This window comes from Centropristis striata, chromosome 17 (genome assembly GCF_030273125.1).
Source record: "Centropristis striata isolate RG_2023a ecotype Rhode Island chromosome 17, C.striata_1.0, whole genome shotgun sequence".
NCBI classification, from domain to species: domain Eukaryota; kingdom Metazoa; phylum Chordata; class Actinopteri; order Perciformes; family Serranidae; genus Centropristis; species Centropristis striata.
Window position 1 is genome coordinate 5774098 of NC_081533.1, and position 17910 is coordinate 5792007.

Here is a 17910-nt window from a genome sequence, read left to right on the forward strand (position 1 = left end):
TTGCTAACATATATCTAACATTAGCTCCCTGTCATATAGCTAACATTAGCTTGCTAACAGCCAACTTGTCCTTTCTGGTATACGTAGAGTGCTAAGATAATCATATGATATCCTTAAATCTAATAGTTTTATCTAGTAACAGGCGTTTTATTAGCGTTTCAGCCCATGCTTGTGTATTGTAACAGCTACAGTTCTCTGGTGGTTTTCAGAGTATAACGTGTGGCGCTCCGTCTTTGTGGCCAAAATGCCAAACTTGAGGCTTCAAAACCGGATTAACAAACCAAGGGGTGGTCTCTCTGTGACTGTGTTCATTATATGTCAATATAATAAATAATCAGATTTACATAGCTATACAACTTAGTGACATCACCCTCTTAGAGCCACATTTTGTACCGTGGTTATAATAAGTAGCCTCCAAACTAATGAGTCCACTAATCCTGTGACTGTGCTTCTCAGTGATTCTCCACATTAACAGACACGTTAAAGAGCCACATATTGTTCTAATCTTGAGTGTGACCTCTGACCCGTAGTGTTTTCTTGCAGCTGTGGAAAGCCCCTCCCCTCTAAAGGTCACACCGCCCCACTGTCGACTCCCCTGCCTCTGCTCCTGCTGTGACCTAGTGACCTTTTTCAGCGACCGGGCGGCCGACACGACTCTGCTGCTCAGAAGTTTGAGTCCTCAGTGTGTTTCCCACAGTGTGTTCAGGGTACAGCAGGTTGGTTTTCTCCGCTCCTTTGTTTTAGCAGGCCTCTAAGGCAAGGCCAGTTTATTTATGTTGGTCTTTTTATCCCTCTGGAGTCCACGAAAGCGCCGGAGCACGACTTCTTCATGATGTCAAAAAAAGACACAAAATGACTAGAAAAAAGACACAAAATGACAAAAAAAGACACAAAATTACAAAAAAAAGACACAAAATTGACCAAAAAAAGACACAAAATTACAAAAAAAGATACAAAATGACTAGAAAAAAGACACAAAATGACTACAAAAAAGACAAAATGACAAAAAAAGACACAAAATTACCAAAAAGATACAGAAGACACAAAATGACAAAAAAACACACCAAAATGACAATAAAAGACACAAAATGACCAAAAAAGACACAACAACAGACACAAAATGACCAAAAAAGACACAACAACAGACACAAAATGACAAAAAAAAACGATACAAAAAAGACATGAAAAGATTTTTAAAAATGGACAAAATAGTCCAAGACTCCGTAGAGTTAATAACTAGGACATTTAAAGTATTCAAATAAGTTGAAATACTTCAATATAAAAAAAGGCAAAGAAGACACAAGGGTTTTTTACACCCACATTTCATTATTTGGCGGCTTTATGATATGATAATTGATCAGAAGCACACAGGGTCAGATTATGAAACACTTGGTCTGGTATGTGAAGGACCCAGCGGCCCCTCCCCCGCCCCTCCTCACGCCGCTCTGTCGGTTCGCATCTGTGGGTTTTTTGCAGGTCAGTAAGACCTCAAAAAGTCCTGCTGCTTAAACTACATAAAGGCAAATCAGATATGGCACTGAAAAATACTAAAGCAGTTATTATGCAATCAAATATATTATTAAAGTTTTAGCTTTAATGTAGGTTTGTTGAAGTGAGCTGAGCTGCTGCTACACTGTAAAAAATGTTGTTTTTAAACGGTAAAAAGGCTTTAAAAAGACATTTATTTACAGTATTTTTCAATTGGTTAATGGTCTTGAATGTTAAATTATAGGGAATTCTGTGTAAAACAACAACATTAAATGTAAAATTAAGGTAATCTGTTTTTGTGTTGCTTTCCAGTAAAATTTAAATGTTTCAATTTTATTAAAAAAAAATAAATTTAAGTGTAAAAAAAAGTAAAAGTCAGCGAAAGTCAACACTTATTCTATAACCCTCCTTACCCTAACCTTATTAACATGATTTTGTTGCCTAAAGTTAGTTAAAGATTTAAAAACAAATAGTTAGATGTTAAAAACCATTCTGTATTTCACTGATCAATGAGTCAATGAGTCAATGCAGGTTAACCACAACAGGAAGCGATGTGTCGTCTTTTTTTTGATTGTGGGCAGTAGATGTTTAGGGGGAGATAGCAGGTCAACAATAAATGCCACATAGAAGTGGTGAACATCAACTGAAAGCTGTGAACCTGAAGATTAGTTTGAAATGCAACTCAGCACTGTGTTATTAAGGTATATCAAGGTTTTTATTTACCATTTGTGAACAGACCACAGTCCAAACACATGTTTGTGCAGGACTCTCTCGTGGTCATATGTATTTATACAACAACACAAGTTGTTCAGGTCATAAATCTGTAAAACAAAAACAAAAAAAAGACTTAAATTAAGACATAAATTAACGTTCACTTTATTCATTAATTAAGTGAAAGTAAGTAAATTAATGGTTTTCTGAAGTTTCCATCTCTTCTCAACTAAGCCCCATAAGTTGTTGCAGCAATTTTTGGGTTGTTCAACACATTTGGTGCTGAATTAGGCTTTTTTTTTTTTTAAATTTGAGAATAGATATAAGGTCAAAATCCCTACTGAATTTTACACCCATACACTAAGATCATTGGAACAACATAGAAAAAGCCATGCTGGGTTGGGTTTCAAAACCTTTTTGGACATTTCTGTTTGATGAGCCAGGGGGTTAAAAGTCCAGCAGCTTAATTTTGAACCATTTGGAGTTTTTCTAGTGAGGAATGGGTCAACAGGGAATTACAGCAAATGAAGCCGTGCAGTGATAAAAGCATGGGTAACTGTTTCCAGATCCAGAGGAGATAAAACAAAGTCATCATTTAGCTAAAAGTATAAGTATGTTGCTCTTCTTTCTCTCTTCTGCCATGTGTGAGTGAATGTAAGACTCAGTGCTGATTATTAGAAATAAGAAGTGGTGTGTTTGTGTGTGAGGTCTCACTCAGCACCAGAGGCCTGTCTCCCTCTGGTGGCCACTGGTCAGAGGCACAAACCATACTTGGGACATTTTAACTTACCACCAGTTATTCCCATGGAGGTACTGATATGTCCTGACTGATAGTTTCCTGTTAACCCTTAATAGGACACTCTTTGAAATACTTTCAAATTCCAAATTTAAACCCTAGAGAATATTGGAGGTTATTACATACAGCCAGAATGTGTAAAAAAAACAACATACGGACCCGGGGGAGGGGGGTAATATTTAGAGAAAAAAGTTTACGAGATTAAAGTGGCAAATCTACGAGAAAAAAAGTTGCAGATTTATGAGATTTAAAGTGGTGAATCTGCCAGAAAAAAGTTGCTTTTTATCACTTTATTCTCATAAATCTGTGACTTTTTTCGCACAGATTTGCCACTTTAATCTAGTAAATTTGCAACTTTTTCTCAAAATATTATATATTTATGTAAGAGCCACTCATGCAGCAGCTGAGAACGACCATGACTGATCAGAAGAACTCTCTTTGACCTTGTTGCTCTGGATGACTTCAGCATGAAGACGCTTCATGAATACGGCCTGTTGTTGTTGTTGTTGTTGTTGTTGTTGCAATGTGGAGTTTTTTCATCCAGCGTGTCGATTATGGGCTCCATGACAGTGACAGTCCACCTTCACACTTTGAGTGACTTAAAACCACTTTTAACTTGATATTAAGGCCACAGTGGATAAATAACATGCAGTAAAATAAAAGTAACTCACAAAGAGAAAGCTGAAACATGAAGCTCAGTAACAGTTAGTTGATAGAATCAGCGGTGCAATCCAACCAGTTAACTGTTTTGTAAACAGCTGTCTATTATCGCTGCACAAACACAAGTAGCAGCAAAAGGATCACTAGAAGTAATAATGACTCCTGCAGTAGCACTTAAGACGATATTAGTCAGCAAAAAAGACTCCATTCACACAGTTAACCCTTTAACTGTTGTGACTGTTGTTTTACTCATGGATGAGCCCTGCAGGATAGGAAAACCACATCGATATAAATCAGTATCTACACTGATAATTTAATGCAATATAATACAATAGCCCTGAAATAACTCCTATAAATCCCGCTTTATGATGATAAAATGCAATTTAAGGCAAAAACCACCATGCATTATTTTCGCCTATTGCATAAAAAATATAAAATCCATGGGGGGTCGTGAAGCCCTCTTGATTTTAAGAGATGTAATAAATATAATGTGTTAAATATAGATGAGTCAGCATTTAATTCATTTCATTAGTGTGACAAAAACAACTAAATAAGGGCTACATTAAACGTTTATTCATTTATTTAAATAGAAAAATCACTACAGAAAAGTTTGAAAATAAAGACTATCGCGAGAATAAGGACATGAGTAACATCCCTCCTGTAGTATACACAGGTAACCTCACCTAGCGGTAACCTCGCCTAGCGGTAACCTCTCCTTGTGGTAACCTCTCCTAGAGGTAACCTCACCTAGAGGTAACCTCACCTAGCGGTAACCTCACCTAGTGGCAACCCCACCTAGCGGTAACCTCACCTAGAGGTAACCTCACCTAGCGGTAACCTCACCTAGTGGTAACCTCACCTAGTGGCAACCTCACCTAGTGGTAACCTCACCTAGTGGTAACCTCACCTAGTGGTAACCTCACCTAGAGGTAACCTCACCTAGTGGCAACCTCACCTAGTGGTAACCTCACCTAGCGGTAACCTCTCCTAGCGGTAACCTCACCTAGAGGTAACCTCACCTAGCGGTAACCTCACCTAGTGGTAACCTCACCTAGTGGTAACCTCACCTAGTGGTAACCTCACCTAGCGGTAACCTCTCCTAGCGGTAACCTCACCTAGAGGTAACCTCACCTAGCGGTAACCTCACCTAGAGGTAACCTCACCTAGCGGTAACCTCACCTAGCGGTAACCTCACCTAGCGGTAACCTCACCTAGCGGTAACCTCTCCTAGTGGTAACCTCACCTAGAGGTAACCTCACCTAGCGGTAACCTCACCTAGAGGTAACCTCACCTAGAGGTAACCTCACCTAGCGGTAACCTCACCTAGCGGTAACCTCTCCTAGCGGTAACCTCACCTAACAACAGAAACACAGAGCTAATGGAAGAAATGGCGAAGCATCAGGGAGACGAGAATGCTGAATATCTCAAAAAGAAAAAGAGAGGGTACCATGAAAATTACATTGAGTTCGGCTTCATAGAAGCAATGGACAATGGGGGGTCGCCAAAGTTTACAATGGTAAAAATGTGGGTCCCTCAAGAAAAAGGTTGGGAACCACTGCTCCAGGATAATCACAGCCTCTTGAAACTTTACAACCATAAACTAGAGACCTGGAGCATTCAGAGGATGTATGGCTGCCATGGGTATATTGATAATAAAGGGGTTTCTCAGCAGTTAAAAGAAGAGAAGTGCTTGTAATCCAATCGCCAAAAATACAGAAATCTCCAAAATAGATTTTTCTGTGTTGTTCCAAAGGTCTCGGTTTATTGATGTAATATTCTAGAGGGGTTTTTGACCATTTTATTCATTCTCTTATTAAAAAAAAAAACACAACAAATGGTATCAACCCAAAATTGAGCATGAAAATAGACTTTAGACAGCCAATCATTAATGAGAAGACACAAAATGACCAAAAATTACAAAAAAAGACACAAATTACTAAAAAAAGACACAAAATGACCCCAAAAAACCCCAGAAGAAGACACAAAATTACTAAAAAAGACACAAAATGACCATAAAAGACACAAAATGACTAAAAAAAGACACAAAATGACTAAAAAAGACACAAAATGACTAAAAAAAGACACAGAATGACTAAAAAAGACACATAATGACCATATAAGACACAAAATAACTAAAAAAGACACAACAAAAGGTGTTTAAGTGGTGTATACAGGCAGGATTAAAGGATAAAAAAATGGACAAAATAGCCCCAGACTCCATAGAGTTAAACGTCATGAGTTATGGCTTTGTTAGTATCATGACACCTTCAGTATTTTGACACATCAGCATCTTTTGGTGGAAGTTTGAACAGTGATAACTGAGAAGCAGCTACTAGGGCTGCCGTGGCAACCAGCCGTGGCAACCAGCTGATGTTTTGTACTCGGCAGCCCGCTGCTGCTCTTTTCTCACTTCATCACTTCAAGCAGCTCTTGAAATAAAACCACGATTTCTTTTCCTCTTAAAAATAACTTTTCCTTTGTCACTTTCAGATCTCTCTCTGTCTCGTTTGGAAACAGTTTTCCTGTAGCAGCGGTGCGTTTTCTTACACCAGGTTCATAAAATCAGCCATTTATGGTGGACAAGCAAAAATATACATATGTATAATTAATGCATTATCATGCATATCACTTATTCATGGTACCCTGCTGGCATTGGCTAATTCTCCAGTGTCCTCTTGATGCTGTGGCCTCGTACTAAACAGAGCAGCAGCATGGAGCTGCAGGCTGAACACACAAAGATGCAATCATAGTTTACACTACTTTTACATTTTTATATCTCTTACTAGTGAAGTTGAAGCTGTTATACAGTTTAAAATCATATTGTTCAACATTCAAGACATAATAGATTAATATAATAGAATATAAAGAATATATATTTAAGTGTTTTGTCCTTAACTCTATGGAGTCTGGGGCTATTTTGTCCATTTTTGAATCCTTTTCATCCTGCCTGTATACACCACTTTTTTTTAGTAATTTTGTGTCTTTTTCGGTCATTTTGTGTCTTTTTTTTAGTAATTTTGTGTCTTTTTCGGTCATTTTGTGTCTTTTTTTTGTCATTTTGTGTCTTTTTTTTTTGTAATTTTGTGTCTTTTTGTGTCATTTTGTGTCTTTTTTGGTAATTTTGTGTCTTTTTTTAGTCATTTTGTGTCTTTTTTTGGTAACTTTGTGTCTTTTTTTGGTAATTTTGTGTCTTTTTTTGTCATTTTGTGTCTTTTTTTAGTCATTTTGTGTCTTTTTTTGGTAATTTTGTGTCTTTTTTGTGTCATTTTGTGTCTTTTTTGGTAATTTTGTGTCTTTTTTGTCATTTTGTGTCTTTTTTGGTAATTTTGTGTCTTTTTTAGTCATTTTGTGTCCTTTTTTTGGTAATTTTGTGTCTTTTTTTGGTCATTTTGTGTCTTTTTTGTGTCATTTTGTGTCTTTTTTGGTAATTTTGTGTCTTTTTTTAGTCATTTTGTGTCTTTTTTTGGTCATTTTGTGTGTTTTTTTGTCATTTTGTGTCTTTCTTTTAGTCATTTTGTGTCTTTTCTTTGGTCATTTTGTGTCTTTTTTTTTCTTTTTTACAAATATATTTGCAGGATAAAATAAATAAATATATACATAGAAAAAGGCATACTATCACAAAAGACAGATATCTTCAATTTTGCACTGTTATTTGCTGAAGAAAATAAAATAAATAAATATAAAGAAAAAATAAATAAAGGGTAAAGTAAGAAAGAATAAATGTCAAAGTACATAAATAATCCAATAATAGATAAACACCTTCATCCAGCTGTGAGTCCAGATCGTGTGGAGTTTGTTTTTGTGTTGTTTTTATTGCAGTTCTTTTGTTTTTTTCTTCATGAGAAGAGGCGTTACCAGCTGGTGAACAGCTTTATTTTTTTCCCAGCTTCTTTTCACACCAGCTGCTGGTCTTTGTTTTCAGCGTCTCGTTGATCGTTTTGTGATGACCACTAATCTCTGCTACAATTTGCATTATTTAGTATTTCTTTCCATTTTGCAGTCGTCTCCAGAAGACAGCGAGTGATTCAGCAGCTCCGACAGAAAAGAGTCTAAACATCTCCTCACTGACAACATTCACCAGAATTATATGGCTATTCATAACAAATTAAACAAACGATCCAATATAAGACAAAATTAAGGTGTTTGAAAAAACTTATGGTGACATTTTGGTACCACAAAGCCATCTCTACATCTGTTTGAAGCATAGGCAGAATAAATAAATCAGCTATTTAAAAATTTTTTTAAAAGTAACAAAGAGTGCAAATGTTTTGGTCAAAATTCCTCAATGAACAGGTCAAATAGTGAGCAAAAAGTATCCAATAAATGGGTCAAATCGTGAGCAAAAAGTTATATATGAACAGGTCAAATAGTGAGCGAACAGATATAATAAACAGTTAAAATAGTGTGCAAAAAGTCATTAATAAACAGTGCAAAAAGTCATGCATAAATTGTTCAAAATGTGTGCAAAAAGTCAGGAATAAATAGTTCAAAAGGTGTGCAAAATGTCAAAAAATGGTCAAAATTCCTCACGAACAGCTCAAATAGTTAGCAAAAAGTCATCAATACACAGTTTGAATTGTTAGCTAAAAGATATAATAAACAGTTCAAATAGTGAGCAATGCACAGTTGAAATGGTGAGCAAAAAGTAATCAATAAATAGTTTTTAAAAGTGTGCAAAAAGTCATTAATAAACAGTTCAAAAAGTGTTAAAAAGTCATTAAACTGTTCAAAAAGTATGCAAAAAGTCACCAACAAATAGTTCAAAAAGTGCAAAAAGTCATTAATAAACAGTTCAAAAAGTGTTAAAAGTCATCAATAAACAGTTCAAAAAGTGTGCAAAAAGTAATCAATAAACAGTTCAAACAATTAAAATAGTGAGCAAAAAAAATCCTCTAACAGCTCAATTACTGAGCAAAAAGTCAATAAACAATTTAGAAAGTTAGTTATCAACAGAAAGCTCTGAATTCAGGAGTGCTTTTGCTCTCTGGGCCCAAAGATGTGAAAGATCTACAGAAGATCTGGTCATTTCATACATGTAAGTTGGACTTTGTTGGCTTCATGCACCACCAAGCAACATTCATAGGAATGAATGGAGGCCTACCTCCAACACTGCAGTGAACGCTCCAGTTCTCAGATACAGACCCTGCTGTAGTGTTATTGTATATTGAATTATAAATTGACCTCAACATGGCTGAATTACACACTTCAGATTTACTTCTCCTGTTCTCCAGTTCGCTGAGCTGAACAAACTTCTGCAGCAAGGTCAAAGCAACGCCAGAGTACGATAAAAGAGGGAACCAATATTGGGGGATTTCTGCTTTGCTTGGCCCCCGCCAGAGAATTTCAAACAGCTGGAACGATTCACTCAGCTTTTTTTTTTTTTCCTGAGCAGATGAAAGAAAAGTTGAAAGGCCTCTGTGGAGAGAAGGAGCCAGTGAGTGAGAGAGGGAGAGAGGGAGTGGGAGAGAGAGGGAGTGAGTGAGTGAGTGAGAGAGGGAGTGGGAGAGTGGAGGCTGCTTGACAACAAGGAGTGATTCAGCGTATACTTGGTGTCCCTGCTACTAACCAGCTCTCCTGGATCACAGGATCCTGTGTAATAAGGTTGTGGTGCAGTATAGAGCGAGCTGCCAGGTCACTGCAGGCTCCTCAGAGGACACTTTAGTGCTTCTGCTTCCTTCTTTTGTATCTATTTACAGTATTTCACCCTCATCTGCATTTACAGCCATGAGGGAAGAGGAGAGTGCTGCATCGTTGCGACACAGCTGGCGGCATGCCTTCAGCGAGGGCGCCTCCTGCTGGTGGAGAGCACGCTGCAGCAGCTTCCCCATGCTGTAATCCTGCTGTAAATAAATACAGACGGGTGTGTGTGTGTGTGTGTGTGTGTGTGTGGGAGGGGATGAGGTCAGCTAAAACAGCAAGACCTTAAAACATCATTTTTTTCAAGACCTTTCAGGTGCATTTTCCAGAACTTTCCAGGTGCAATTTCAAGACTTTTCCAGGTGGAATTTTGAGAGACTTTTCCAGGTGCAATTTCAAGACTTTTCCAGTTAAGGTTATAATCAGGTTTAGGTTAGGGTTGTTGTGGTAATGAAGGGTCCTCACAAAGATAGAAGAACAAGGATACGCGTGTGTGTGTGTGTGTGTGTGTGTGTGTGTGTGTGTGTGTGTGTGTGTGTGTGTGTGTTTGTGTGTGTGTGTGGGGGAGGGGATGAGGTCAGCTAAAACAGCAAGACCTTAAAAAATCACTTGTGTGACTGGCAGCCCACAAACACACACACACACACACACTGCAGACCAGCAGAGGTGAAGTGCTGCTGTTATTCAGACAATTAAATGTTTTACTATATTTACTATTTTTACTTCATGAATTTTATATTTGTCATGTATTTGTCTCACTCATATATTTTATGAAATGTATCTATTTTGTTTTATTGATTCTTATATCTTACTGTTATTGTGTATTGTCCAAATATTTGGAAAAAGTTGTACTTTGGCAATATTGTTGTTTTTTTTTTAACATTCTTGCCTTATTGAATTGAAAATTGCTAACATAATTGGAGCCCTACCACCTTAAAATATAACCTTTCATTCCCAAATTCCCTGTAAGATCTTTCTAAATATTTACTTAATTGTTTTATTAACAATAAAAAGGTTATAAGGTAATAATACATTAAAAACAATGAACAAGACAAAATACTTCCTACAAGCCCCTTCCTGTTAACTAAAGGGGCACTGACAACAATTGAATATAATTGAAAATAATAGGGAATTTAAAATTCTATATATATATATATATATATAAAATTTCAAAATGAAGTAGTACTATTATTAATAGTATTATGTTTAATTTTTTATCAAATCCATTGTAGCTAAAAGTGCACTTTTTATTAGCATAAATCTATTTTTAGCAGCTGTTTTTCTGTGGCCATAAAAACATTTTTAATCTATATTATTTAAATATTAATCATTATTATTATTAAGTCCATCATAGCAAAAAGTACACTTTTTAATGAGCATAAGTTTATTTTGAGTTGGACTTTAAAAATAATAATAAATATATAAAATTAAAATATAAGTCCATTTTTATTGGATTATTATCAAATTCATTATCACAAAAAGTGCACTTTTTAACTAGCATAAGTTTATTTTCAGCTTTAATTCAGTGGATTAAATTTTTACTTTTTTTTTTAAATAAAAAATAATTTTATTTAAATGATAAGTATTATTAAGTTTAATTTTTTATATCAAGTCCATCAAAGCCAAAAGCACCATTTTTACTAGCATATGTGTATTTTAAGATGTATTTATGTGGGCAGAAAAACATTTTTAAATCTATATTATTCAAATATTAGTTATTAATATTATTATTAATAACAATATTAGGTTTATTTTTTTCATCAAGTCCATCATAGCTAAAAGCACAATTTTTACTAGCACGTCTATTTTAAGCTGTATTTATGTGGACATAAAAAGATTTTTAAATCTATATTTGAACATTAATTATTAATATAATTATTATTAATAATAATATTAACTTTATTTTTTCATCAAGTGTATCATAGCTAAAAGCACAATTTTTACTAGCATATGTGTATTTTAAGATGTATTTATGTGACCATAAAAAGATTTTTAAATCTATATTATTTGAATATTAATTATTAATATCATTATTATTATTATTATTATTAATAATAATATTAACTTTATTTTTTCATCAAGTCCATCAAAGCTAAAAGCACAATTTTTACTAGCACATGTCTATTTTAAGCTGTATTTATGTGACCATAAAAACATTTTTAAATCTATATTATTTATATATTTATTATTATTATTATTATTATTAATAATAATATTCCGTTTATTTTTTCCGTCAAGTCCATCATAGCTAAAAGCACAATTTTTACTTGCATATGTGTATTTTAAGCTGTGTTTATGTGGGCAGAATAACATTTTTAAATCTATATTATTTGAATATGAATTATTATTATTATTATTAATAACAATAATATTAAGTTTATTTTTCTGTCAAGTCCATCATAGCTAAAAGCACAATTTTTACTGGCACATGTCTATTTTAAGCTGTATTTATGTGAACATAAAAGCATTTTTAAATCTATATTATTTAAATATTTATTATTATTATTATTAATAATAATAACATTCCGTTTATTTTTTCATCAAGTCCATCATAGCTAAATGTCCATTTTCTTTAGCATATATTTATTTTGAGCTGTAATATATACACATTTAAAACCTGGAAAACAATTATCAAGATATAATGATTAATCTTCACTTGAATCCCTGGAGGCTGATAGTCAGTCTGAGTGTAGAAGAGGAAATGTTTTTACTCATTTGTTGCACGTCGTCATCAGTGTGCTACACCTACAGCCGAGCTGTGAGACGGAGCAGAGGCCCAGAGAAATAATAATAATAATAATAATGAATGAATGTGTCTGAAGTTGAAGCCAACAAGGAGCCACATGGAGCTGCTTTGTTCCAGATCACCAGAGAAACAAACCACAGAAGAACTAGAGATCATTCATTGTTTTTATTGATAGGTACGACATTCAGACAGTAAATGGAGCGTCCAGAGACGATAATGTGAACAAGCAACAATCAGACAAATATTATTTCTATCTCTATCTCTACCCTCCCCTTGTCCATATTGCAGTTCATTTAATATCACTTCTTCCTCTTTTTCTTCTTCTTGCATACGCCTTCATCAGACAGAGAGAGACCCGTGTACATAAACAGAATCTATACATACAATCTACATTAACAGCACGTTTAATAACAAAAAGTGCTGTAATTCATGCTACAGTGCTGTGCTAAATCAAGACCTACAAGTCAAAGTCTGAAAACATTGTTTTAGTAAAATTCTTTCTGCTGATTTCTTCTATTTAATAAGAAATATTAATCTATCGCTGTTATAAGAAAGAAAAAGTGTCATTTTTACCGATTCCTAAAAAGGTCATTTAATCGTCTTTATTGAACTATTTTGAGCGGTTTAAATAAATTCCACGTGATGCTACAGTTTGATGTGTATAAACGTCGTAAACATTAATCTCATACAACAAGTAAATGTGTCGATGCATTCTACTGTATCTACATTATACAGTCAAATACTAAAAAGTACAAAAAATAGTTGATGCTTCATAGGAGACGGATGGAAACAAGCAGGCGAGTGTTTCACACTGTAAAACATCAGTTTTTAGTGGTATAAAAGTCGTCCCGATAAGGCAAAAAACGATGAGTTCAAATCAAAAGCAGCACTCGACAGAGACGTGAGAGAAGAGACAGAAAGTAAAGTGCCTGTTGAATAAGTTAGATGAGTCGAGGTGTGGAGTGTGTCGATGATGACGAGGAGAGTCTCTGGAGCTCAGCGCAGAGAGTTAGTGGGCAGACAGTCACACAGAGCACGCCGCTCCGCCCGCAGCACCAGCGTCTCCGTCTGCAGACACATAACAACACAAAACAACACAACAACACAAAACAAAACAACAACATAAAATAAAACAACACAACACGGGAACATCAGAACTCCAGAGCATCATTTACACCTTCCAAAATTACATTTTTGTTTACAAATTCAAAAAGAAATAGAGTGAAAACTAAGAATATATAATGTGATTACTTACATATTCAATTACTATAATAAAAGAATATATACATATACAGTACAGGCCAAAAGTTTGGACACACCTTCTCATTCAATGCGTTATTCTTTATTTTCATGACTTTTTACATTGTAGATTCTCACTGAAGGCATCAAAACTATGAATGAACACATATGGAATTATGTACTTAACAAAAAAAGTGTGAAATAACTGAAAACATGTCTTGTATTTTAGATTCCTCAAAGTAACCACCCTTTGCTTACTAGAATATAAGACGTTTTCAGTTATTTCACACTTTTTGTTAAGTACATAATTCCACATGTGTTCATTAATAGTTTTGATGAATTTACAATGTAAATAGTCATGAAAATAAAGGAAACACATTGAATGAGAAGGTGTGTCCAACTTTTGGCCTGTACTGTATATTTGCAGGTTAAAATAAAATAAATGAATATATAAATAAAGGTATATATCTCCATGTCTGCACTGTTATTTGTATACTGTAATAAAAAAAAAAATAATATATATATTTTATGAACTGAATGCTTTTAATATGTTAGTATTTACGTCTATTCAATGTGAAGCACTTGGTGTCTATAACTTCTTTGTTCTGCATTTCATGTGCAAAAGTTGCTGTGGAAATAATGTTTATTATTATTATTATTATTATTATTATTATTTCTTTGATTATTCTTAGATACTTTTACTGAAGTAATACTTAGAATATTTCTAATCTATATTATAATATATATTATTATTTTTATTATTATTAATCTGTCCTTTTTTCCATTTTAGCTAAAAGTGCACTTTTTACTAGCATAATATTATTATTAGTATTTTTTTATTATTATTATTATATTTTTATTATTATTACTATTATTATATTTTTTAGTTAGTTTAATTAATTATCAAATATATTTTATAACATTTGTTAAAAAATAAATTAAAAAAAACAATTAAAAACGTATCTCTGTCAAGGAAACTGATAATAAGAATTTATTGTCAAATATTTTGCATTTTTTAGAACATTTGTAATATATATATATATATATATATATCTTAATCAAGGAAGCTGATCATAATAATATTAATAATTTTGTATACTTATTATAATTATTATTTGGTTAATGCATTCTGTGATAATGTTCTTCAGTCACTGTGAATGGGTTAATTTTGCAGTGATGTGAATAATCCCCTCTATCCCACAGCTTCTTACTTTAGTAATATTTTGAAAATATTTTTTTTCTGAGTCTTTGATCAGAACAATAATTAACGGTCTGAAATAACAAACTGTAAAATATCATAATTGACCCAATCAGCATTATGATGGAAAAGCATGAAAGTGTATTTAACCATAATTTCTTTTAGCTAGATCATATAAATGTTTATAAATAAAGACAATAATACTTCACATGAACAACATGTTAAATACAGTAAATGTAGAATGACAGCTCGTCATAAAGCTCAGATATCCAGCCGTCATCATCACTTGTTACTAGGGTTGTCAAAAGTATCGATACTCAAAAAAGTATTGATAAACTAAAACGTTGTATCCAGATACGATCATCATTCTCAAAAGTATCGACATTAATTGACACAGTGTCAGTATACATAAGCATTAAGAGTTAATAAGTTTATATAAATGTTGGTGACTGAAAAGTGTTATTTTCTCTCTTGAAGTCCCAGAATGAAGCAGAGAAAAGTCGACCTGCAACCAAACAGCAACACACAGCCCAAAATATTGTTCTAGTTGTTATTGTTTATTGTATTTATTTATTTATTTATTTTCTGCACTACCTCAGACCTGAAGCTTGTTATCATAGTTGCAGTTTCTTTTTGCACAACTGTTTTTTTATTATAAATATTTAACCTGTGGTTCTGTTCATTTTTACATGTTGCATTTTTCTTGTTAATAAAAATATTTCTGTTAAATTTTGGGGTCTTTGTTTTTATCCTGGTGGTATCGAAAATGGTATTGAATATTTTCCTGAGTATCGGTATCGAGTTTAAAATCTTAGTATGGTGACAACCCAAGTTGTTCTGTGGTAGACTTGTCAGCTTTGACGCTTTTCTCCAACAGAATCCTAAAAGAAAGAAGACGTGGCTCTTAACCCCCACTAGAAGGAAATAACTTTTATTTACCCTTTTTTTTAAATATTTTATTTACTTTGTATTTTATTTATTTAATTTTTAATTTCTGTCTTTGTTTTTTGTTTTGTTTTTCCCAAATGTATATATGTCTGGGTATATTAATATACATAAGTACAATCTTGTTTCTTAAAGTAACCCCCTTTATCTGTTTTTTTTTTCATACTGATATATATTAGTTAATATAATTTAAATGACACTTATATGCTATTGTGTACGTGTAAATGTCTATCGTGGATGTGTGATTGTTATGTTTTATGTTCAAAATGAGAAAATGAATAAAGAGAGTTGAAAAAAAAAGAAAGAAGCCGTGAGGAGGAGGACCTACCCTGGCGTCCAGGTTGAACGCCGTCTTCTTTAGATCTTGCAGCGCTCTCTGCATGAACTCAAACGCATGACAGTCGACACACGGGCGACCTGGAACAACAAAAGAGATCAAATTGGGTTATCTATCCTCAAAAAAATGCACATCCCTGACGCTTTAAGTAGTTTTTTATGTTGATTTTATTCACCTGGCGTTCTCTGGGGAGGTCTGTTTTAACCGACAGATATATCAGCTGACTGATATTATCGGCCGATATCAAAGAAATATCAGTGCATATATGTCTGATATTTGCTATTATTCTTTTTTTTTTTTTTTAATATATTTCCCACATAAAGCACTCACATGACAAACCACAGAAAAGGGGAAAAAACAAACAAACAGCACAGCACGCAGACAAGGAATACAACAAAAGAAATAGAAAAAAAAGATTAAAAAATAATAATAAAAATAAGAAAATAAAATAAGAAAAATATTTGCTATTATTGAAACTTTTTTTACACAATATATAATGCAGAAAATGTTGCTTGGTGTGATTTAGAAATTCTATTATTTATTTATTTATTTATTTTTAAATATTCAGCAATTAACTGAAACTGAACAGTAATGGTGTTTATTGAGCTATTAATATTATTTCTATTTTTTCTTAAATTTTTCAGTTATCATTTATATTATTGGCTGTTTGTCTAATGTATAATAACATTAAATATTTACTCCTGATAATATTTTTACAGTGTGGTATCGGTATTTTTACTTAAAGTGAAACATTATTCTATTCTATTCTATATACTATTATTATTCTAGCATAAATGTGTTAATAACAATAATAATAATGATATACACACACATATATATATACAATTATAGATATTATTATTATTAAAATATATTTGTTTTATTAATATTATTAAGTACTATTTGTGGATTATGATCAAGTCCATCAGAGCTTAGAGTACCTTTTTTTTTTTACAACCATAAATTTATTTTGAGTTGGACAACAACTTATTTAACCTATTTAACATGCTAACATGCTTTATATATATAATTATTGTTATTGTTATTAATACATTTATGCTAGAATAATAATAATAATCTATAATAATAAGTAGTTCACCTTAAGTAGTAAAGGATCTGAATGCTGCAATAGAAAATTTGCTACAAATCTGTGCATTATTTGTAGAAATGATAAAATGGTTCTTAAAGCAGCAGTGCAGGCCTGTTTTCATGTTGTGATATCTGCACCAGGCAGGATGACCTAGTGAGAACCTGTGTGGGGACCTGCTGCTGGTAGGGAATGAAAACAACACCGTGGCAGACAGATTTGCACCTATAAAAAACAACCCTGGACCGAACAGGCAGTAAGATCATGTAGATCACCTACTCTCAGCGGGGATGACGGTCCCGGTCTCCTGATCCGCATCAGCTGCACCGAGGCAGAGCAGCTGCAGCGCCGCCAGCAGCACCGCTGCCTGCACCAACCCTCTGGACGCCATGGAGCTGTCGGTGGTCACTAACCTGCAGGATGAGACCAACAAAAGAAGAATAAAAAAAATATATGCAGGTGTTTTGGTTCAACACAAGCACAGAAAAAAACGTCCTACACGGCCATTAGTCCATAAAATAACAGAATCTGATTTCTTTGTTTAGAAAATAGTCCAGTTTTCATCGGTAAATATTGATATGTATTTAAATAATATTATGCCTAGAGATAATAATTATTGTTTATTGAACAGAGTGCATGTTGACCTACCGTGAATCAGTCGATGATATTTGCTGAACACCAGATCAGCGCAAGATGCCCACCAAGCGTTGTTTCATGTAGATTAACGCAGTGCGCATGCGCGAGGATTCTCTGAGAATCTGAATTAAGACTTCCGGCGGAAACATTCAAAATAAAGGCCTGGCGAACGGGTAATTAATGCACAGGCCTTAGATTTATTTATATACATATTTTAATACAGTTTCACCAATGGATGCGGTGGCGGAGGAACCATCTACATCCGTTCTCGTAATATATCATATCTTGTGTGTGTGTGTATATATATATATATGTATATATATATATATATACATATATTTGTGTGTGTATATATATATGTATACACATATAAATATATATATATATATATATAATATAAATATATAAATATTCTTATTAAATACTTTTT

The 17910-nt window shown here is 33.5% G+C and overlaps 1 protein-coding gene and 1 long non-coding RNA gene across 2 annotated transcripts; one reads left to right on the forward strand and one right to left on the reverse strand.

The window, feature by feature from the left end:
• The first annotated feature begins 51 nt into the window (after positions 1–51).
• Positions 52–15044, forward strand: LOC131989056 (uncharacterized). Its single transcript, XR_009395922.1, has 2 exons — positions 52–716; positions 14953–15044. It is a non-coding gene; the product is annotated as an uncharacterized LOC131989056 (long non-coding RNA).
• On the reverse strand, positions 12185–17714 carry nicol1 (NELL2 interacting cell ontogeny regulator 1). The gene is made up of 4 exons (XM_059354222.1): positions 17493–17714; positions 17124–17257; positions 15749–15837; positions 12185–13106 (listed from the first exon to the last, which is right to left on the reverse strand). The coding sequence occupies exons 2-4, from the start codon at positions 17233–17235 to the stop codon at positions 13035–13037; spliced, it is 273 nt and encodes a 90-aa protein (XP_059210205.1). The 5' UTR covers positions 17236–17257; positions 17493–17714; the 3' UTR covers positions 12185–13034.
• Between the last annotated feature and the right edge of the window lie 196 nt (positions 17715–17910).